This window comes from Corapipo altera, unplaced genomic scaffold, assembly GCF_003945725.1.
Source record: "Corapipo altera isolate COAL_440 unplaced genomic scaffold, ASM394572v1 50, whole genome shotgun sequence".
Lineage (NCBI taxonomy): Eukaryota > Metazoa > Chordata > Aves > Passeriformes > Pipridae > Corapipo > Corapipo altera.
In genome coordinates, this window is record NW_020884889.1 from 8,285,361 (window position 1) to 8,310,035 (window position 24,675).

At 39.0% G+C, this 24,675-nt stretch overlaps 1 protein-coding gene across 6 annotated transcripts in view; it reads right to left on the reverse strand.

The window, feature by feature from the left end:
- The window catches only part of ADAMTSL3 (ADAMTS like 3), a 173,475-nt gene that overhangs the window by 15,869 nt on the left and 132,931 nt on the right, over window positions 1–24,675 (reverse strand). For all 6 annotated transcript variants that reach the window (XM_027644164.1, XM_027644165.1, XM_027644163.1 and 3 more), the window contains 7 exons: window positions 19,009–19,138; window positions 17,778–17,970; window positions 16,930–17,109; window positions 15,992–16,145; window positions 10,662–11,742; window positions 8,470–8,597; window positions 7,980–8,108 (listed from right to left, as the gene is read on the reverse strand). In XM_027644164.1, the coding sequence (XP_027499965.1) occupies window positions 7,980–8,108; window positions 8,470–8,597; window positions 10,662–11,742; window positions 15,992–16,145; window positions 16,930–17,109; window positions 17,778–17,970; window positions 19,009–19,138 (1,995 nt within the window). The remainder of the gene's footprint in view (window positions 1–7,979; window positions 8,109–8,469; window positions 8,598–10,661; window positions 11,743–15,991; window positions 16,146–16,929; window positions 17,110–17,777; window positions 17,971–19,008; window positions 19,139–24,675) is intronic.

Sequence of the window (24,675 nt, forward strand, 5' to 3'; positions counted from 1 at the left end):
GGATTATCTTCTTAAAAACAACTGGTATTTGCAATTAAGCTCCTTCTGTGACCTTTTCATGGGCTTTTGGTTAGGTTGTCATTAAGAGTATTAAAGCAAATCCTCAGCTTGAGCCCTGAGCTAAGGAATAACAGGAAGATTCCTTTCAGAGAAGAGTTTGGGGACTGATTACAGGCTGGAGTAGAGCATGAAGGCATGAGAGGGGGACAAGACTCTGCACACTCTGCAGTTAGGACACAGCTGTACATCAGAAATCAGGGGCCTCTAACTTTTCAGGGGAACCCAAAACTACAGGGCACAAACACAACATGAATCTTTCAGAGTTGTGCATCCAGAGAGAAATCAGTCAGAAAAAAGGCTGATGGTACAGTGCTATCACATCTCCTAAGAGACACCCTAAAAATGGATTAAAGAGAGAAAGCTGGAGAAGAGAGACCCCTGTAGTCCAACTCCTTTGCACTCCTCGGCAAAGTAGCACATGCATTTCAAGGTCTCTGGATGCTTCTAGAATTCCTATCAGGAGAAACCCTTACTGTTGGAGGACACTTACAAAAAATATTTTTAGGTTTGCATTTACCTTTCAGTTTAAGGGTGTTTTGCATCAAACTCCATCTCATAACCCACCACAGAGCACAGCCCCAGTCACCATTAGCACACTTCAGGTGGAAAAAACTTCCATCGTGCAGATTTTCAGTGCTTCTCTTTTAGAAATTAGACTCCATATTTACTGCTCCCGAGATAAGATTTTTCCTTCCTACTGGAATGCACACTGCACTGCACACTGAGTTAAGTGTCATCTATCAGCTCTTGTGAGAAAGCAGGCAAAGTACACAATTCCCACATTCCTCTTGTGACAAGACTCTTACAGTAGCACTGTGAAAAACACCAATTTTCCTACACAGAAACTACAGGACAGAGTTCAAGCATACCATCAAAACACTAAAAAACCTCTTTTTTTCTCTAGGTAAGTAGTTAAGGTCTAAAACCTCTTCTTTACCCTTTAGTACTCATGTAAATAAAACCTTAAGAGTTTTAAGTACTGTTTTCTTATCCAAGTAGAAACTAAACTAAGCAAAAATAAGCCAAACCCAAGTTTTTGTTTTCTTTTATTTTCTTAAAGGACCTGAAATTATATTTAAGCTTTGGGACATATTTTTAGGACTTTACAGAGGAGTTTGTCTTGTGCACAAGGTTGAATTCTACTGTGGATGGTTAACTCTCCCTTACACACAGGTTGATTTACACAGGGACTTTAAATGAACAAAAATAACTTTCACCCTGTCTTTGAGAGCCTTTTCCATCACATAATTGTAGCAAGAAGACTTTTAAGCTGAAGAATTCGTGGTTTAATGCCCAGACAGAATGGAAAGGGGAAGAGGTAGGAAATAGCCTGTAGCCGCCTTTGTTTCCTTTCTACTCCATCTCCACACAGATGCAGCTGAGGATGATCCCAAAGGTACCAACTCCCCAAAATGCCAAAGGTTCAGAGTCCCTGAGTGCAATATAGATCTCAGTGATTCAAATGGGAGATCTATCACTGGATTCAGATAATAACAGAATCAAACAATCATATTCTACAGCTCCAAGCCAGGAAAGCACTTAGGCATAAGACTAAATCCATTCCTATCAGGGAATGCAATTAAACACATACTCAAAATTAAAGATGGCTGTTATTGTCCTTCATTGACAAAGATGCATTCCTGAAATCAGGCCTTCTTAGTCTTAGAAAAACCTTAAAAATGCAAATCTTACCGTTGCGACGGATCTAAATCCTCTTAAAAATTTCTACTATAGACCTAAGTGGCTATAAAACTTTAAAATTAGCTTAATCTATTTTTCTGACCTCAAACACAGGTTATTTTCCACTAGCACTGGAGCAGATCTACGATACTCAATGTTCCATGAAAAAAGCCATGAGTGGCCCTGGGACAGCAAATGTTATGGAAAAAAAGTCCAGCTCCGGATAGGACTGCAAAACACGTGTTTAAAAGAAGGGGAAAAAAAAGGAATCTGCACCATAGGGTGCCCTTAAAATATTCAGTGTTCAAAAACAAATTTCCTCCAACCTTGAAAGCCCTGTGAAATATTACACACCATAAAAATCTTGGCCTACTAACTAGTTGCTCTAAAACATTGGATATGTCTTCAAAAATTTTTCCCCCAGCTATGTAGAATCTCATAAAGTATTCTGTATTTCCCATTCAAGAGCAAGGCAGAACTGTGCTGGCACAAAGCACATTTCGCTGCACTTCACTAAAAGTTTACCTAATTTCAGAGGCTAAATTTGCATGTCAACTTTCAGAGGAAACACTTCTGCGTCAGCAATACACACAACGAATGTCATCTGACTATTATTTATCCTACACTCACTAACACCTCCAGTGCACTTACAAAGCAATTGCTTTGACTGATACATCTTCATATTTTCTCTCATAAACTGCCTTCATATTCACCTGAATTATGGTCGGACAATCAACTTCTAATGAACCCTAAAAAGCCTAAACCCTGCTGCTACTGAAATTACCAGTATGAATCTTGCCCACTTCACCAGGAATAACAGCCTTGGATAGAGCACCAGCGTGAGACATTCCGGCACTCGGTGTGATCCCCCAACCTGCCCTCTCTCTCACAATCTTTCAAAGCTATTACCTCTCCTGCTTCCTACCAGCCCCTCTTCCTAGGTGGTAGCAGCATCTGGCAGGATTTAGATATTCTTACCGACATCTGGTGACCTCCTTAGAGGGGTTCCCCAACAAGACCCCTTCTTGTCCCACTCTTACTACAGCTCTGTCGGGTTCTGTTTAGTTCTCTGGCTGTCATCTCAAAGAGAACTTGATCTTTTTTCCAGCTGCAGAAGTTTAAGGCTAATATTTTTCAAAATCAGGCACTTAAAGCAAGGCAACTAATGATTGCTAGACTGAATTCTGCAGTCGACCCCCAACAACGACTTGGTTGGTGTTCATTAGGGCAGTTCCACAATTCAGCACTGTTAGCAGAGACTGTTCTGCCCAACTGTGGAAATTATACTTTCACTTTACTGAATAACAGTGCTGTATCACCAAGGACTCAGACATTTATCATCATAAAGTACATACACATGCGGGGACTTGGAAAATATAATTTCATCAGAAATTAAAGAACAACAGAGGAATTGCTACCCTTAGTTAGACCTGAAGTCCAATTAAAAGCACTTATTGTCCATTGATGGGCACCTGGGGATGTGTAGGCAGAGTACAAAAGTCATGGCACTTATGGAATGACTCCTCCTCAATATACTTTCCTATGTTCCAGGACCAGAAGCAGCCCTCAGACCATCAAGCCTATTTCCTCCAATAGTGCTCTCCTCTCTACCTCGTCCAGCACTAATATATAGTTTTTGAGATGAGATTAACAAGCTGCAAACAGAATTCACCAGAGCTTTAAGCAATGGCCAGTTTATATTTTCTATTCTTCCATCCATTCCTCTGTCATTAGCTTTGAATTGCCTTTATGACCAGAACCCATCAAGTGTGCTGGTGTTCCCATGGAACTACCCACCATGACTCCACAGATCTTTCTCTGAGTGACAGTCTTCAGGTACAGACACGTCTGTATGTCTGTCTTTAGAATTACTTGCTCTATGTGTACATTTATTCTACAATATCAATTCAGAACACCCTTTGCCCTCATTAAACATGACTTGTGTGATCCTGCCGCAACTCTTTGCAGAGCTTTAGATCCAATTAGCCTGTATAAATCTTCATTCTTTAAAGCTGTAGTCAACTAACTGCTTGCATTCTTTTTGAGAACTTCTACAAAAATGCTGAGAATCACAAATACTAGAACAGTCTTTGGGGTACCCTACCCTCTCTCCACAGTAAATTTGACCACTTGTTCCTCTCAGTCATTCAATCAGCTGCTAACCAGCGAGCCTCTTCCTTTACACTATTAGATTATGTTAAACTTTGCCTAGGGAACTTCTTGACAGTTTTTTTGCAAATTGAAGTAGGAAGCATTTGAAATTTTACTCTGACGCAACCCATCTTAACCCCCCATGAATTAGGAATTTAAAGGAAATTCCCCCAATTAGCAAAGCTGTGAGAGAAAAAAAGCAATGCTATAAACCATTTCAATTTTTGTTTTCCCCCCTCCTCCCTGAAGTCTGTAGGCTACATCTACATCAGAAAGTAGTGAAGGACCTTAGGAATGTGCTTTTAAAGAGACACAGTAGGTACCGAGGTCCCAAAGCACTCTTGATGAGTGCTGGGATGAGGATTGCTTTGGACCACTTGGTGAATCTTGCCTGGACCCTTGGACATACTGTCCATTAATACTGGGAAAATGATAGGCATAGTCCCCAGGCACATCCAAAGGGTGTGAGTTTAGGTATATCCAAAGGGATTGAGTTTTCAGGTTCTCAGACTGTTAAAAAACACATAGCAAAGCACAATTAAGCTTCTGAAGTACATCTGTGAGTCCTTCCCTATTATGTCTGATCCAAACAAAAACTCTAAAGTAGATGCACTTACTGTAAAAAGCCTAAGAGGAAAATATATTCCTTATATTATAAATACTGCCATTCCTTCCTTGTAAAATAAATCTCTACTCACCCCTTCAAACTTTTGGAATCTATTATTAATATCTTTTAGAACACACAAAAAACCTAAAAGAAATGAAGAGCCAGAATCCTACGTATTAAACTGCTATATTTCTTCACTGGTGTCTTCTTAGGAGTTAAGCATAGAAGACAAAGAATAGCATCAAAGTTACATTTGGAATAGTGTGGGTAAATGAAGGAACAGATGGAAAATCAAAATCTTGATTTTTCTGGACCTGTTTCAAGTTCCAATACTGACACCAAGTAGTTAGTCCACCTTTGTGAAATTTCTGTGCAAAAAGATACAACAGGTTTTGTGTATTTCTCACAATTTTTTACCAGTATGTTATTATTAGAGTGCCAAAATGTATTCATAGGAATGCAGAATTTGGATGAAGACGGAGTTTCTGCTCTTCAAGGCCTCTGTGCCAAGATATTTCAGAGCTGCAATGTAAAGTATAAACAACCTCAGTTCAGTGTGTGTCACTTCCACTCTCTCACCAGCAAGTGGCAGACAATGCACATTTTATACGTAATTCCACTTTCTCCCCTATTTTACTTTCAACTTAGAACTTTCAAAGGTTTTACAATAAATGGAGTCTGACAGTTTTAGTTTATTTTCGCAATAATCACAAAGTGATCTTTTCTGCAAATACAATAAATGTTATCCAAGAGCAATTTGGAGCAATCAGTATTGATATTTATACCATGTGTGTTGATTGAAAAGCTCTTGGCTGTAAGAATGGAATATGAATCTATCCAGACTGCCATGAATATCTCCTAGTGTATGCTCGTGTGGGAGCTATAAAAGTGAGTTTATTATAATTAGTGGAAAAATAGTTTAGTTATAAATTGAAAAGAGAAAAGAAAGCGATACCATCAGCTTCAGCAGTTCAGCTAACTTTTCTTAGTCTGTTCTTTGATGCTCTTCTGTTTATTAGGATACACTGCTCTTCAGCATTTCAAAGGCTTTTTTCAATCTCAATGTGATTTTTGGAGTGTGCAAGAAAAGCTTTCAAAAGGACAAAAGAATCAAATCAGTAACAATGAAAAAGAGAAAAACCCTTTACTCAACAGGCCAACACCTCACAGAATATTAATCTTTACATCTTCAATGTGTAGATTTATTCCCAGAGGAAACTAGGGATTGAACAACTCTAAAAAGTACTTTAGGTTATTTATCCTACAGAAAAAAAAAAAACAACCAAAAACCTTCAGAAGTCATTGCGGCCAAGAAATTCAAAAGTAAGTTAAGAATTCTGCTACTGGCATGACACTAATACTCTTCACACACACAGACACCTTATTCATTAGATGGTTCATCTTGTGGAGAACTGTTTTGTGGGATAGCGAGAGGCCAAAAGATCAAATGTATCTGCATGACACCACAGAGAAATCTGCATGAGTAATGTCTGTGTAGAAGGATCCTGAACAAGCACGGAGCAGAACATGGAGAACACAAAGACTTGGGACAGGCAGAGAAGTCGTCATCCACAGAGAAAACACATCCCTGTCTCTGAGCAATCAGGAGGAAGGGCAGTGAGAAAGAACTGCTCCAGATCTAGTCAAGGTGTCCCTGACACTAAAAGAAAGGCTCTTTCAATTACTTTTACAGGTGACTCTAAGAGATCCTCAGATGACAAACAGTCACATTTGATCACTGTCCAATGGCACTTTTACTCCAGATATTACTTGCAAGGGTTTGCAGTGGGCTATTCCTCCAAGAATGCAAGAGATCATTCCTGTAAATCAACATGTATGACAATGATAAAAGGTTCTTGAACATTCACACTGCCTGTTTGTAGGAACTTTTGGAGTGCATAGAAACATCAGTATTCTTTTCTTATTCAAACTCTTGTTTGTCTGATCATTCACATGATGCTTTGTCAGCATTCACAACAAAGTTCTCATCCTCCTACTCTGCAAATGGACATATTTTTGGGTCCCATCTATCAGACAAACGTATTAGCATAAGGTGCTATTAAGTTCAATCTTCTGAAGTCAGTGGTTTATTACTTTTTATTAAAGGAAAGGAGAACAGGAAAAATCTTCTTACATCATTGCAAAAGTTTTTCTGCTTCTAGACTTAGTGACATTTTAAGACATGCAAGCTCTATTTTATTCACAAACAGCAATACTTACTTCCTTGGCAATGACAGGAAATAAAGCAATTAGATAAATCATTTTTTAAGTCAACACTGGTGTCTCAGCATAACTAAAGTTTGGCTCATGAATATACACAATTCTGAAGCATTTGGAAATCTAAAGTCCCATGTGAAAATATTAATTTATATTTAAATTGCTAACTGCTTACCCATCCTAACCATATTAATATTAACAGTGTGACATGAACTCTCTGCTGAATTTGAGATGTAGGTCAGTTATACATGGAGTTGCCAAACTATAGTTGGAAAATATTACTTCATCAAAGAATTAGCCTTGGTACAACGGTGAATAGCAGAGCCACATGTCCTAATATATGTCAGCCTGGCGCCACTATTGTGTGCAGAGTTATTTGCATACATATATTTCTATCACTACCCTGGTTCAGTATCAACACCCTTCTGATCTGCACCTCCCAGTAGCACAAATGTGAGCGGCATTCTGGCTGCTCTGAGGCTGCTCTTTGCACTCAGTTGCAGTGTTTGTGATTATCAGCACTTTCACACATCATCTTCACAAAAGGCTGAGCTCAGCTTATTAAATATTTGACAGAATATTGCCGCAGTGAGTTAAATCTTACCCTTTAAACTTAAAAGATAGCAATGATAAGATTAAAAGGAAAATATCTACCTTTCCAGCATAAAGGACTGGAAAATGAAATGAAGCAGTGAACTGCTTAATGCACATAAGTTCTGACCAACATAAATGCTCCTCCACAGATGCTGAGCTAGAAAAATATCTGTATGCTCTCACAGTTCGGCACTGTTCTTTGTTTTCTTGCTGCAGCTGCAGACTGATGGCTCTAAAAGGTAAGTTTACTTCACTGTCAGGTTTTAAGTTCTATTAAGCTACGGCTGGAGATTTCATTTTCAGTTTTAACAATAGTCTAGACATATGTGCATCTCAAACAGGGATAAGGAAAGTTCTCTGATGAGCAAGTCAGCTGGCCATGCTTGCTATTGCAGCAAGATAGTCCTGCACTCTGGTGGGCTTTTAAGCTCCACGGTGGAGGCCTAGACCAGTTCACGAAAAGAAAAGCAGTTTTAAAGGAAACTCTGAACATATGTGTGTAAATTGAAGTGACAGGCAGAAAAGAAATAGGTCTGGTGTGGGTGACATGCTTAATAAAAAAAGACTAATGATCAATGATTTTCTGCCTTCACTGGTAATTTATTTCAAGATATAAGGTAAACTTCCGATTCCAACATTACAAGGAATGTCAGTGCAGTTCTTTGCTTACCTTTCACTGGACACTCAATCATAATATTTGCTCCAATTCTTGGCATGATTGTATCTCCAACAACTGCTGAGAAACTTCTGGCTTCCAGATTTGTCACATTTAACACAGAGGACAAGATGACAGGAATCTCTTTGAAATTAAAGGGATAATAAATTTTAAAAGCTTTATTTGGCTTATAAATATAGATCCTGTATTTGAATTCATTATGTTTGGAACAGAATTCACTTTGCAGCAGCCAGAAAATACAGGTGGGATAGATATGGACAGACTGAACTCACACCTGTTGTGGTTTTAGAGCACTTAGAGCAACAAGACCATCTCATTGATGCCTGTTAAATCAGGCAGAGTTTCATGGATTGCCAATAAAATAAACTATTTCACATGGCAGTGGGGATGATTTCTTATATATTTATATTTATACACACACACACATATATATGCAAGTATATATATATATAAAAGCTCAGTTCTGCAGATGCTACAGTCTTACCTGCACGCAATAGCACTGATGTTTCTATATCAAACCCAAAGTCATTAACAACCAGACATCCATATGTGCCAAGTTCCCTTTGGGTAGGGTTCCGAATCTGCACTTTTCCAATGGTGTCCAGGATCACTCTGCAGAATAATCAAGGAAATACAGGGGTTATTACCCTGGGTCAAACCCCGCTGAATGTTCTTGCAAGACTTACAGATACAGCAGCAAAAGTCCTTTTTAGGAGTTTACTGTTCTAGAGCAGGACACACAGTAACAGATCTGCCTCCTCCTTGGTGACAGATGGAGATGCTCAGGGATAAACACATGGAAGATTCTTCACATCTCCTTCTTCTACAAAGCTGTGTCCTAGTTGCAGGCCTTGAAAGGACAGTGGGTTTACTACTACAAACCAGGGTCCCTTGGGAACAACAGCATGAATAAATCAGAATACCACAATTAAAAGTATTAGGCTTGGCAAGAATCGATCTCTCCACAGCAAGCTTGGTTTTCAGCAGGATTGGGACATTCAAAGGTATATGGTCCAACTTCAGATTACTGTGGGGTTGGGATTGTTGGGGCTTTTTTTAGTACCCTCATTGAAGCTAAAATATTTCACCAAAACCTCACAGGTGTCTTGAATACCTGGCCTGCCCTCTGAGGGGCAAAATATTAGAGAAAGCATCACAAGCTGGGGAAGAGTCTGAAAATAAAAATACTTCTCCCTTGTTCCCTTTCTCAGTGCTAAAGTTCATGACTTACCCTATACTCACTGAATCCAAAAAACCCTGCACACCTGGCATTTTCCCTCACTGAGTACACTTACAAAACAGATTCACAAAAAATAAAATTAAAAATACTTGCATCTCAGAAAAACAAACCCTCTCGTGCATGGCTCAAGTACATCACTCTTTACAAACCTGAAACATAAACAGCCATTTACCTCCTCGCACTCTTTTTCAGATGCAACACTATTGATGTCACTGGTTTTTGAGTCCACACACATATATGTGGATTTGTGTACAAGAAATCTTACTGGCAAAAAAATAGGAAATAAACCTACTTTGCTAATATACGCCTTAAGTGAAAGAATATCAGTCTGAGCTAAAATTAGGAAGCAAACACACTTGTGAATAAACAAAACACCATCATATCCAAAAAAATCAAAGGTTCACTTGCAATAAATTAATGGAAAATTATGCATATTTCATAAAATAAATAGAACTGGTGGGAGCTACATGGTTCCAAAAACATTTTCACTTTTTAAAATGGCTTGGTTTTGGTGTCTTTGCTTTAATTGATAGCTCTGCAGAAGTATATTTTTCTTGGCAGTGCATTTAATCAGTTAAGTATGTTGAGAAATATCCAAAAGCGCCTTTATCATTTCAGAATCGTTTTTTACATTACTCAAGAGCTAGCTGTAATTCCAAGAGGCTCACACACGAAGTCAATGTTAATATTATCAGGTGAGATTCTAATTTATCAGCAATGAAGTATAAGTATTTGCTCAGTCTTGAGCAAATATCTGACTATTACACACTCTTGATGTATTTGTTCTTCAGGTATAGCACTCAAACATGATGGTAATATAGGTTTTTTATTGTTGTGTATTTCACTGACCTCAACAGAAACATTTTAAACTATTGAAAAAAAAAAAATCCACAGAAGCTCATTTTATCTTTTTCAATTGAAGTTATGCAGCTCCAGTTATACCTAAACATTTACTGTGTTGAAGGATGGTGAGGATACCAGTGATATTTTTCTTTCTTAAAATGGTTAGGAGTTAAGACTTATTTTCATCTATATCGTGGCAGATGTTTTTAATGTGTTCCCACTGTATTTGGTATCTGAACAAATCCAATAGGCTTCCTAATTTGAGGATAAATCTGCCCTTTTTCTGACACAGATGAAATACTTAAGGCAGATCACAAAATCAGGACATCCAAAACACTTCACCTTGTAAAAAAAGTCTATCCTCCCACATAATATCAGGGAAAGCACAAACACCTGGATGTTAGTAAAGCCAAACAACATGACAGACACTTGAAAGAACAAAAATAAATTACTTTACTAAAAAGATGGAAGGCCCAGTGGTCATGTTTATTTCATTTTTATGAGATATGTTCTAATATTGCACAGCAGGGGGGATTTTCACAGTCAAAAGGAACATAAGTCCGTCAAAAGTAAAAGAGAAGCTATTTACTTACTTCTCAGAGGCTTTTAATGTCTCGCCATCTTTTGTCCAAGTATACTTCACTTCACTAGTACCAGCTGTTTCACACAGTAGATTGACAGTCCCAGTATTCTTGGTCAGAAAAACTGTATTTCCAATTCTTACAGTTACTGTTTTGTTGAGGGAAACTCGAGGAATTTCCTTTTGCCTCATAATAACTGGAACCTTCTGGTCAAACATTAACTTATCAACTGTTTTTGTGCCGAAACGCTCGGATTCGTTTGGCGATTTGCCTGCGAGTTTTGAGGCAAGTTTCTCATCCTGGGCCCCCTTCCACTTTTCGGTAGTTGGTTGTGGAGGCCTAGATAACTCAGCAATCAACTGGTAAATGATCTGGGATGCCAAGTCATCACTGACTTCTCCCGTTTCAATGAGCTGACTCATGTTCCTTATCAGCTCCTCAAACTGCACGGTGTCCATGCTGTAGGCGCCCTGCAGAACCGCCGCCTCCAGGCGCTTGTTCTTGAACTCATGGGAGCTGAAATCTTCTGCTGAATTACTCCCAAAGCTTTCGAGGGTTCGAAGGAACGGCTGATCGTTTACTTGCCTGTCACCCAGATAGAGCTCGTTCTTCTTACTCCACATTTGCCACATTTTGCTCATTTTATGCCATTTGGCCCCAAAGCTGTTGGCCTCGTTGTGATCTGCATTACCGGTCTCACTGGCATGTTTTCTAAGGGCTGGTGGTTCTATCAGTCTGTTGTCAGTACCAATGAGTTTGAGGACAAAAGTTTCATGCACAGAGCCTGCAATACACCTGTACACACCAATATCAGTAGCTTCCAGACAGTGTATTTTCAGCGAGCCTGACTTAGTGATGCCAAGTCTTTTGGAGTTTTGTAAGACTTGTCCATCTTTCTCCCAACGGATAAGTGATTTCTGGAACCTTCGTACAGGGCACTTAATTACAACAGATGTTTTGGGAAGTAAGTAGGCTCGGCTCCCTATGGTAAAATTAATGCGCTTCTCTTGTCTTGTTTGAATATAGACTCGATGAATACTGACAATCTGAGGTCCATGGGCAGAAAACTTTCCTGGAAGCTTAGGTTTAATCTCTGCAAGAAAACAAAGTGTTGAAAAGCATCTAATCATTGGCAGTCATGCTTATAAAATCTGCTTTTCACAGAATACTTCACAGAGCTTTTCCTGACTTTGTTCAGGTCAGACTGCAACATGCAGAGCTTTTATCTGAGCCTCAAAAATGCAAAAATATGAACAATACGAAACCATAACATTCCGCTGCTCCAGCCAAGAATTCTATTGCTTCTTTCCCAAATCTCTTAACAATGAAAGGATACAGGCAACATATACCTATATGAAGGATGTAGATGGTGCACACATATGTAAATGTATATATACGTGTATTATATATTATTCCATATATGATCCTATTATGGTTTTATTACCTATATACTTCCTATTGCTGCCTCAGAAAGGCTAGGCATGATGGGAATGAAAAAACTGAATCAAAAAAAAACATGAACATATTATCTGTTTCCCCACATTTGAGCACTGTTGAGTGCAGAATGACCTAAATGAAACAAAACCTATCCAGAAAGCAAGGTTCCCCTTGACTGTGATTCAAATTGCTGGCTGGCCCTGCTGGTTGTCTGAGTCAAGCCAAACTGATAGCGATGCAGGAGGTGACAGAAACAGTCAGTGAAGACACAGTACATGTAGAAGGCAAAGCCACCCTGTAATCACTGGCTGAGGGTAATTTCTTTGGGTTGAAAGATGAGTTGCTCACAGTGTTGTGCCAAGAAAGGAGGGGGGGAAGGGAGGAAATAGAGAAATAAGGCAAAAATTTGAGAGGCTGAATACAGTAATCAGATGGACTGACAAAAGCAGGCAATAACAGCACAAAGTTTCATGCAGGCTGGGTATGGAGACACTGGGTATTACAAAGCTCCTCCTCCACTGTACTGCAGGCACCGGGATGCTGGAAGGTTTCTAGGGAGCTGCCTGGACGAATACCACCAAAAAGGCTTTCCCAGCAGTGCCTGGGTAGGCACACTGGGGACTGCAATGTTTTGGATACCACTGTGCTGACTCACTGCTGGCAACCACTGTGCCCTGCTTTGATCAGCAGAACTAATCTGACTGAGAGCACTGGGCAGGTAGGGAACAAAGCACTGCAGGAGGAGGTGTGGAGCAAGGGCACGAACTTCTGAGCTCTTCCATGCAAGGTGACATTGGACAGATGGGAAGAGTCAGGAAACACTGATGTTGGTGCAAAAAAACAACCCAATTGTGTTTGGTGACCCAGCCTTTTGGTATGTGACAGAGAGAAAACTCAGAGCCTGCAGAATGAGCTGATGAGCCAGGAAATGGACACACAGATCAAAACACTTCTCAGCATGTCTGCGTCTGAAATCAGTACTACTATTCCATTTGGTAGGTACTTAAATATAAAGACAACTACCTTGATGGCACACAAATGATATTTGAAAAGCTGCATGCCTCTTACATATATATGTGCTTCAAATACATTGTGAAGAAATAGGTGAAAAGCTAAATGCTTCAAGCATTCAATAAGTGTGTACACTGTAGGAACTACACCCTAGAGTACATTCTCATGCTTATAAAACAAAATGGTTATTTTCAATGTTTTGGGTAATGAGTTCAGACCTGTGGGGATATCATGGTTTCAAAATTACACAGCTTTTAAATTGGGATTTGTTATCCAGATACATGGTTCCCTCAACCATTTCACATGGTACAACAAATAAATTGCTTTAGGCACTCAGTATACAAAAATTATTAAAGTAGCGTCCTGTTTTTAATAAGTTATTGGATCCCAAATATTTATTTTCAGGGAAGCATTCCAGTATTAGATCTTCCATTTCCAAAATCCAACTTGCAGACACAGTAAGTGTAACTTTAAACACACAAATTAAAATACTTCAGGCTGTGGTCTGTTTACACTAGTTATTCCAACATGGAATTAAACCCAGTGCATACTTATAAATATGTTAACAAGTCTCATCCATTTCATTTTTTAAAAAAAGACAGACCACTAACTCCCATTAGCAGTTCAATGCTAAAGGGTGTGTTTAGTTTTACTGGTGACTGGTGAGCAAGGCTCGGTGTGAAACAAAGTTCAGAGTTGTGGATGGCAGGCCATACAAATACATAAGGTCATATGAATGCATGAGGCTACATAAGTGTGCATTCTCTGGATCCTTAGTGTCATCCAATCTTGCAGCTGCTGAGGTAACAGAGGGCGAGAGTAAAGGTAAATCCTGCTTGCTGGAACCATTGGACCTCATTATCACCTGATACAAATCCATCTGCATCTGTGACCTCCAACAGTCCTGAACAGCTTCAGCTGGGTTTCAGGTCCTGGTGACCTCAGGGCTAGACTGCTGTTATTTCCTCTTTCTCAGAGCCCAGAGTCAGGAATGTTTCTACTTAATAAGCACTATTAAGTCAGAAAACAGCTACGATTACTAGTCTCAGGGTAAAAGTCTAAAATGACTCAGCACTGTCATGAGACAGTAAAAAAGAAGGCACTGATTAGAGCCACAGAAGCACCATCTCAAGGAGGCACATTCAGAAACCACTCACAAAGGCAAGAACACCCAAAAGCACACACCCCCACACCCCACCCCACACTGCTCCTCACTCAGCCCACATCACTCCATGTAGATCTCACTGAGCTCACTGCCTGCCCATCCTAAGGCCATCCTCTGTTCCTGCCTTCTACTCACTCCAACCTCAAGGCAACTTGAACCCACAGCTGCAGGAGGAGGAGATGCCCATCCTGTATGTTCCTGTGAATCCAAAGCCTGCTGCTGCTCCTGCCCTGGCTCCTTCTGCAAGAGCCAAACTGGAGCTATGGGTACAGACATGCCTCACACCTTCCCCTGCCCTCCTGACAGGAGTGTTGCCAGGCAAATCTGAGCTGAGAGGGCTCCTTCACTCCAAAGGGCTGTGGACGTGGAAGGAGATGGCAGTGATTCTCTTTGTGACTTCAATTTGCATCCATCCAGTTTGATGGCTTCCCTCTGCAGTCCACTGTCCTGCTCTCTTGTGCTGGAAGCTGACATTGTAACTTTTATATCAGTCTGAGCTAAGCAATTTGCAAATCAGCTACACTGCCATTCAACTATCCACAATTAATTAAATTCAGATAGATATGCAGCTCAAAATATTTTATTAAACCTTATGCCAAGGACATTCCTGAAAGTCCACAGGGCTTTATTTAAAGTGGAGTTTTGAACCTCAGGATTTTGGCATGTTAATCTGAAATGCAGGCCAGGAAAAGAAGTTTCATATTATGTATGAATCAGTAATTATTCTATTTCTTATTTTGTTTTGTGAATAATATTTAAAGCAAAGCTTCAAAATGTATAAAGTAGCTATTTCTTGACAGTACTATGAGTTGGGTCAAAACATATCTATCTGATCTGTGAGCAAAAATCAGGCCATTGATGAAGACTTTTGGTTTTCCCCCAACTCAAAAATAAAAGCTCTGCTTCCTTTCTTCTCAGCATCCTGCTCCCCAAACCTGCAAACCAATGCTCTCCTTTATAAAGGAAAAGGAGCACAGGTTCAGACACAAGGAACCTGCATTTAGAACTGTCTATTCAAAATTAGTGTCTGTAACTGAACATACTCTGTATCAGTGAGGTATTTCCACTGGTGTTACACACATGCAACTACCACCAGTATCGTAACCCAACTGTGCCCAATTGTACAATTTCTACTGACAATCTTTCTAAAAAGGTTTTATATAGACAGTAACAAAATATTGGATTATTTGAGAAGTTCCTGTACTGTCCTTACTTCCTGCAAAGCTCATGAGACTGGGATTCCAATTTCTTCAAGGAAAGATAGAAATTATACTGAAAATCACTGGCACAGAGTTTCAGGTTTTGAATTCCACCACGCTAAGCGAAATGTCCAGTGTAATACAAATGTACAGTGAAAAGACAAGGCAGAACTGGATTCTTATCTTTTCTAATGCCTTTTGTAATTTATAGTCAATTTATGGATTTTTTTTAGTTTGAATAGAGTAAATTATAAAGGAAAAATCAGATCAAATATGGGTAAATATGAAGGTGAGAGCTATGTACCTTAAAATGTATTCAAAAACTGCTTCTTGATACAATAACCTATGTTTCTAACTGGCAGGAAAAAAAAAAATCATGTTATTACTGGCCTAGCAATTATGACAGTTTGTGCCAGATTAGTAATGTTGTGTAAGTGTAGGCACATGAGTGAATTTACATGTATACAGATTTCTCTTTTTAAATAGGTCATTCCAAATCAGCAAGAAACTAGATAAAGTAACATACTTACTGTTGCAGGCATTCATCTGACAAGACCTTACAAGCAGTGAAGGAGACAGACCACTACACATTGATCCATTTAATGTGACATACTGGCCCTTTGCTGTTAGGTTTTGGCAGGTAGGTTTCCTTCTCTGGATTCCAACACCACAGCTTACTGAGCACTGTGAAAGGAAGGATACAGACAAGCTAAGCTTGGTGTCCCATACCACACATGCTAATTTTAAACTAGTTTGTTTTGTTGTGGTGTTTTTTAATTTTTAGTTCTGAGAGGGAGTGCACATGCTCTGCTTCATATGAATCCTTGTGTTATATAGTTATTAGACTACTTCCACTTTTCCAGACAATATGAATAAAAAGAGTTTTTCCAGTAAGCAACTCAAGAATTAAAATAACAGACCAGTATTTCTTTATGTCCAACCACGGGCAGAACAGAGCAATGAGATCTAGTATGAGAGAAACAATTCAGTAGGTTCTAAAACAGGTCTTGTCAAGTCTATCAGCCCTCTGTCTGATCTCATATTGCCTTGACCTGTAATTGCAGCTTCTAAATTCATTTTTCTAAATCTTCTTGAATGGGAAGTGGTAGCAAGCTTGCATTAAACATGAAAGGAGGACACATTCCAGAATAATGCAAAGATTTGCTTTTTGGAAGTTGTCTCACGAAATAATTGATAGGTAAACACGTCTGGTAGAATGAATGCTGTGCTTTACACTCTGTCCTTCAGCCACTGAAACACCACTCAGGGCAGCGGCTGTGATCAGTCTGATTTGTAGGCATGGATGAACAGCAACTGCATGAACAGTTTAGTGCAGGCACATGCCTTGTGAAACCTTCAGCTGCCCTGTCAATTTATTGCTCCAAACAGCTTATTCACCCAAGCAGAAATCTTTAGGTCTCACGTTGCCGTTGAGGGTTTTGGTTCACCATTGCTGAGGTTTGCTCACCTTGGACCATTCTCCAAAGACCAACTGAGGAGGACAATCAATTTTTGCACATGGTTTACTGGTCGGCAATTTAGGTTCCTGGCAGGTGTCATCAGAGTGTTTCAGGAAACTTCCATCTGTCAACAGCTGCTTACAGTACACTTTGCGGGTCTGAATCCCTCCTCCACAAGTACGTGAACACTGAGGAGAAGAACAAAACATAGCACGTACTCCTGCATGGACATCTGTGCTCACCATCACACTGCTGTGGTATTCAAACACTGCAAGTTTCACCCTCCCCCCTCGAAAAATAACATCTACTTTCAATTAAAAAATCGAGCAGCACAAAAAATTCTTCTGTTAAAATATTTAATATATTAGAGATGATGAGAACTTGAGCTCAAAAATCAAATCTACTACCTAGATGCAAGCAAGTAGTACAAATCTTGAAGAAAAACATGCATCTTACACAAAGATATGCCTATGTCCCTCACCAGTTAATATATCTGGTGGGAGCTTAGGAAACTGCCCTTGAGACACAAAAAGAAAAAAAAAAAAGAGAAAAGAGAAAAAAGAAAAAAGTTACAAGGAAAAAGAAGAAAAAAGCAGGTTATTGTGTTCGTAGAGCACAGAGAGAGAGATGATGCCTGGAGTAACTGATATCCTTCTGAAATCTTAAAAAGGACATCCTGTGACTACCCACTGGCACAACAGTCAAAAGCAGCACTTTTGACCCTGGGTTAGTTTGTTCTAAGGACATAAGCTGAAACACTTCCATACAGAAGGTGGGGAACTGCCTTCTGTACTATAGCGTTTCAAGTCCCTGTCCAGAGGAGCACATTTAAACTTCTTCCGTAACCCAGCCATACCTGCTGCCATTCCTCAACGTGCCAAACAGGAGGACAATCAATCTGGTTACAAGCTTGTAATGAATGAGGCTTTTGGTCTTTGCACTCTTCAGCAGCAACAGCAGATCCTCCGGGCTGCTGGCAGGACACGTCTCGTGTCTGTATCCCAACGCCACAGGTCGCCGAGCAGCGTCTCCAGGGGCCGCTTTGCCACCTATTCCAACAACACAGCCAAAGGATCACCTTTCAGCAACACACCTCAGACTGGGGAAGGAGCAATCCTGCCCAAACAGGGCCTAGCAAAAAACACGACTGCATGCACAGTTATTGATCGATGGCTAAAACACCCCTTCGGTTTGGCTGAAACACAGGATTATAAATTGGATTTAAAAACTTGCAGGTAACAAGCAAATGCAGAAGTTATTAACTAATAAAGAGTAATTTTCAGACAAATTCTGACATTTCCTTTCGGAGTGCTCCTCTAAAAAAGCAGCCTGTTGGCAACCTGCTGATGTTTACATTTATAAACATAAACATGTAAATAGATTTGCAAAACTTCCTTTAAATGTGTATATGTTTTCTACAAAACATCCTGTTCCTGTTAACTTCTTGCCTACATTTAGCAAGAGCAGGTTTCTGCAAACACATAGAACAATATGCAAAGGATCAGGGATGTCAGAGATCAAAAGTGGGTAAATACAGCAGTGCACGTCAAAATTTCACATATGGCCCTTTCAAGTGACCAAATGAACTAGAGGTTTTCTTGAATTTCGAATGGGTTTCTTCTTTCCCCAGAATCTCCAAATAAACATAAGAAGCCATAAGAACTTTGTGGGGCTACTAAAGAAGCATTAAATGAAGGTACATTTTAATCCTGAACTAATTTTTTCATCATTTGGTAAGGATAGAAAGTAAATATTCTGTTTCTTCATGAAATATCCTGAAAATTTTCTTTCTACCACTAGAAGAGTTAAGGCTCTTTCTCCAACTCTGGCAAATATTCAACACGGAAGAGATTTATTTCAGAAAATGTCCCCTATTTTATTAGTGGGATGTGAAGAGTGGAAAAGGAGTGAACAAGACCAAAAAAACACCCCAATCCCAAAACCTCGTTTAAAACAGAAGTAGTGAAATTTCATCCCAAAGCATGACCACAGTTCTGCAATCCAAACCTTTTCTGAGAAAGCCAATGTTTATGTAAGTCATATTAACCACTTCTTTGCCACGACATGGTTTCATTATTACAATGTACCTCGGAGGGCAAAGCTTCATGTTGCAAGTACGAGTCATTGGTGGTGGTCTCTTGGAATTGTCACACAAGGTTTCGTTGACACCTTGTTTTGTCTCTACGTGCAGACACATTGCAATGGCTTCCTGTGTTCCTGAATTCAAAAGGAAAATGCTCATGAAACAGTGAAGGTGGAAAAGATTGCTGTAAATCTCACTCTTGAATAATACTCAGTAAAAAAGCTCGGAACACTGAACTAGATAGAAGGCTTAAAAGTAACATCTCAAAAAGGAACACAGAGAGAAGGTTTACATATTTAATGCTCAAAAGATATTTGTGAATTATTTCTTGAACTTTACTTCTGTGATATTTAAAAGGCTTGATTTGACATTTTATCTCTCTGAAAAACAACAGAAAATAGGTTTGTCTGTCAAGACACTATCAGAGGCTACATCTGCTGGTTCTGTAATGATCCTAAGCCAACTACTACCTTCACTGCCAAAATTAGGGTAAAAGTGATTCCTTCTCACTTAACTTGCCTTTAAGCTAAAGATCTGCAAAACTGTTATTAAAAACTGCAGAAAACCTGCAAAACTCTAGTCAGGAGAAAGGTTCTGTGTTTAGTCAGCCATTCTCACAGTGGCCAAGAGATGCAACAGTTTTGCTGAAGGCAGCAAATCTGACCCAGCCTAGAGCTTTCCTCACTCGTGACCATTCTTGGCACCTTCTGATCTGCAGCTACCTGGATCTTATTACTGAAGCATGAAAGATTACTAATACTCAAATTTCTATGAGTCAAAATGAAATGTAATCTAAGTTTCCTTTAGAACAAGTCAGCTTAGTGAATACACATTTTGTGAACTACTTCTATTTTAAACCTGTGTAATTATCCAATTTTCTATATTGTATTTTTTAGTATGAAAACCTTGCTCAATTTCAAAGCTCACTCACATGCACATGAAATACAAGATGGTTGTGATGTGCCTGGGGGATTCTGTGTATCTAGGATGTTCTATATAAGCAATGCTAATGATCATAACCTTACAGAACAAAAAAAGCACTGAAATAATAAAATATGCCTATTTTGTGGTTTCCAGGTAAAAAGAGTTACAGTTTCAGAGAATTTAAATCCATTTCATTCTTATCTTTCACTTATCTCCAGTGATTTTGTAAGGAACTTACTTTCAGCAGCAGATTATACTTCTTTTCTTATGACCAGTTCCTAAGGTTTCAAAGAGAGCTGCACTTTTAACTGGAAACCTTCACAAACCACTTCGTAGTATCGCCTATGACATTACCTCAAAACAACACCACAAAAGCTGCTACAGCTATTCCTGATTCTGTGTCAAATATGCACAATGAGCAGTTTCTTGTCACTGCTGACCATCAGCCATCCTGATTCCAGTGGGCTCCATGAAATACCCCACACTCAAAGTTCTGCCTCCATGCCAATGGCCCATATTTCTTTCCTGTACACGAGCACTGTCATTCTTTTCATAAACCAAAGCTGTTCCTTCTGTCTATAAATAATTCTTAGTCCAGTGTATCAGCCAGCCCAGGCCACAATCCCTCCCTGCAACACTTGAGCCAGTCTCCAGCTACTTCAGACACTTCAGCAGGGGTAAACCAGCAGTGATTTTCAGAATAACATGGGTTCCAATTTCTTTCAGGCTCTCTGGTACACCGAGAGATCCCCTCTGGGACTCATTTTCAGTTCAGAAAGACCTTGCTATATAAATGTTTTGACTACATCTACAAAGTGATGAATTTTTATAGAACAAAAGACCTGACCTTAAATATGATTGACAACCCGTTCAGTTCTCTTGTATCAAAGTATTGATAATTACATTTAAGTAGAACACACAAACTGTGGAAAAACTATTTTACTAGCAAGACTGAGAATAAATACTTAACAACAAATACCATGACCATAATGCAGACATGAAAATGCCCAAAGATGACAAACCAATAAACATAATTTTTTTTTCTATTGCACATTGACAACGAGGAGAATCAAATATTTTCTGTCCAGTCAATCTCCATGTGTTTGTTTAAACAGGAGCAGCTTCCCTTTCCCCTTACACAGGAAATGCAAATTCAACTGCCTACAGGAGGGAAGTAAGAATTTAGAAACTGTGTTCCAGTAGTAGAAACAGAATGGAACTACCCAAAGAGCAATCAAGACCATGTCAAGCATCCATATAATCTCTATTTTAGGTCAAAATCTACCCTTTGTGACCAACCTTCAGCTTTGCTGACCTCACTGTGATCCTGTGGGAAAACTGCACTCTAAGGTGATGCTGCTGCTCTGGAACAGGTTGCAATAGGTAGTATCTTCTTAATATCTCACACAAAGGAGGGGAATGAAGCAAGATACCTTTCAGACCATCTAAATTGGCAATAATCCCGGGGGAACTTTTTATCTTGGTGTTATATAAGCTAAATTGGCCAGCCAAATGAACAAAAGGCACGTCATACCAGCTGATGGGCTTTCACTGCAAATTGCCACCTGGAGTTCATTAAGCCATTCCTGCCTTGTAGCACGACCTGCGCAGCTTTAATTGTATTACGAGAAGGAAATGTTGATATGTGGTGTGCTTTTCATTTGAGTCAAGCAGAGAGCACAAATTGCAGTAGCAATTCTTTCCCACAGCGGCCCAATTGAAAGAAAACTTACACCTTGTTTTGATGCTGGAAGTACAAAACAGACACTAAAGAGCTGTTAAATACCTACCGAACACTCCCTTCCTGTTGCTTAGTTCTCAGTTCGAGAGCTTTATTCAATAAATAGCTGCACTTATTTGATGTTACATTTGCTTGAATGTCTTCACAATTAATCAGATTTCTCACCCCAAACTATAATTTTCCATTAGTTGGGAACTTCAATCACTGATAAATTGCTTACTCTACATCAATTGGAAAGCAGAAAAATCTATTATTCAAACAAGCAAAGTTTTATATGTATGACTTTCTTGGCTTATAATATAAACACAGTAGATAATTTAACTAAAACATTATGTATGCAGCAGGGAGCATTAAGTATTTTTACAGTAATCTGATGCAGTATTGTAGTAATTACCCTACTATTCCGTGAAATAGAATATTTTCTATTTTAACCCAGTATTCAAACCACATACATTTACATTCTTTTACAATCTTTTCTGTGCACTGAAATACACAGTGCATGAAGCTGTGTTAAAAGATCAAAATGCCTGAAAAAAGCCCAGAATTTTTGTTTCTGCCTCTTTTAGAGTACAAAGAAAACAGGGGTTGAAAGTTGCTGCGCAAAAGGTAAGAGGGTGGATCTATTCTCTATACCCGAAAGAGGAAGGAGAGATAGTTTCAGTTTGGTGACTGCTTAATAATATGTACTAACAGCTGAAGAAATGTCAATCCCTGAGCCTCTCTGTAAATCTGTTTTAAACTTCTGTAAAAGAGTAAACAGGATCTGCCATTAATGAAACCAGTGATAGGAGTAACAGTTATCAAATTGACTACAACACAAGTTGAGAGCAAATGCTCTCAGTTTTATATGTGAGTCTCAGAAAGGTCACTGTTTTTCTTAGAGCCCTTAAATTTGGCTAGAATCCATTAATTTTCTAAGAATCTCAGGTTTCTCATAAATAAAATGGTAAACTTTTAGCCCTTATGGTCCAGACAAGAGCCCAAAAGCCCAACTTGACTGCACCCTAAAGTTTCCAAAGCCACAGACTATAGAGGAAATAATAGGAAGTGCCTATGTTATTTATTATTTAATCTCATTATTTTTAGGCCAGTGTAATTACTTAAGGGGGCTCAAATCATAATTTCTAAAGCATATGGAGTATAAATAATAATAATTGCTTTTAACAACCAAAATCCGCCTCTTGCAGAGGTATATTTAAACAAGAAAATATTCAGTGATTTTTTAAAATGTAAAACATCCCTTTAAAATACCATTGAGTAGTTAAATGATTCACAAAACTAAATAAATACTATACAATACAGCAAAAACATTTCAGGTGTACTCTTTATTCTGATAACAATTTTCTACTGAAGATATTATGAGAAATAAAACTTATGTTGGGGGATCTCACACTAGGGCCAAAGATATTCAGATTTAAAAGAAAACAAAAACAAAACTGAAGAACCTCCCAAAAACATTCTAGAAAAATAAAGGGAAATCCTGAGATCCCCAAGCACATAGTTGGCTTACTTTCAGTTTGGGATTTCTTCAGGCACTGAAGGAAAAACAGGTCTTTAGCTTTCAGGATGGTTACAGAGCTTCCTATGAATATTAAAGGTGATATCTGCCTTATGACAAACAGGATCCAGCAACTTTCATTTGCACTCATGAAAAGTGATGAAAGAAGCATTAATTATGCTAACAGCCATAACACAACAGCTGTTCTGGAAAGCTGCAAGTTGTATGGCACTCCAAGTGCTGTGCACACACGTTCGGTGAAGAAAGCACAAAAATGACCCAAGACTCCTGTTACTACTGCTCTGGAACTGGAAAGATGATGTTTGATATTGCCTTGCAGATTGCTCTGTAACTCTAATACCTGAAAAACCCCAGTGTTTCCATCTGCAGTTTTTCGTCTGCTTTGCAGAGACCAGAGAAGACTTTGAATTACAAGTCTAGTCTGTATGAGGATTAAAAAAAAGGTGCAAGTGACAAGCTCTGAAACAGAGATTCAGACCTTGCTCAAATAGTGGCTATAAAGCTTCCAGCCTACACAGACCCTGCAGACTTTTCCCTCATTCAGAGAGAGTTAAGCACCAAGAAATGGGGGTAGGGAGTTCTGAGGATACAGAAATCCACAGGAATTTATTTTAATAGTCACTGCTAGATATGTACATACTAGAGAAAAAGTACTTAATATAATTTACATTACACTGGGATATTCCAAACTCAGACAACATTTATTTCTTGTAACGAAAGAGTTCATCTAATTGAAATGAAATCTGAACATAAAACTTAGCAGAAATGGATCAGCTCCTCTGAACTACACAATGGAAAAATAGTAGACAGTGAGATCATTAGTTAGTACATTGCAATAAGTTGGAAACAGAAGAGATGTCTGGTTCCCCTAAAACTATTTATCGGCAGGTAATTTTGGTCTGTTTGAAAGCCTTTGCCAAGGCAGCCAGAAGACCAGAACTGATAGAAGGAAAAAAATCACTGGTACCTAACTAGCATAGCAGCACAGGGGCTGCTGAAGCTGTTCATTGATAAAAAATCCTGACAACTTCCCACATTTCCCCAGAGCATCACATAAGGAAAATGTCTAGACACAGTACCAATGACACCACAGAAGCCTTAAGAACACAAACAGATATTGTCTTTCAAACTTCTTCAAGTGGGAAATTTCTACTGCATATCAAACAAATGGTTTAGATTACTATGAACACCTACAGGACAATTCTAGGTCAGAGAACCTACCAAATTCATGAAAGGGTCAGAAGTCAACATGAGATTCTGCTCATCAGTAATTTTGAAGTTCCCTCAGATGAAACTACTGTATTCAGTACAGGCTCCTTAAATTACTATCAGGTTGCACATCGAGGGCAAGTGGATGCTTTATGCATGGACAAACACCCATGAAGATGCAGGTACTGTAAACATGCACATGTGCAACAGCAGGAAAAGACTAGAGATTATTTCAACCTAGCTATCTGATGATGTCCTCAAAGTTGAAAAACTTTGGA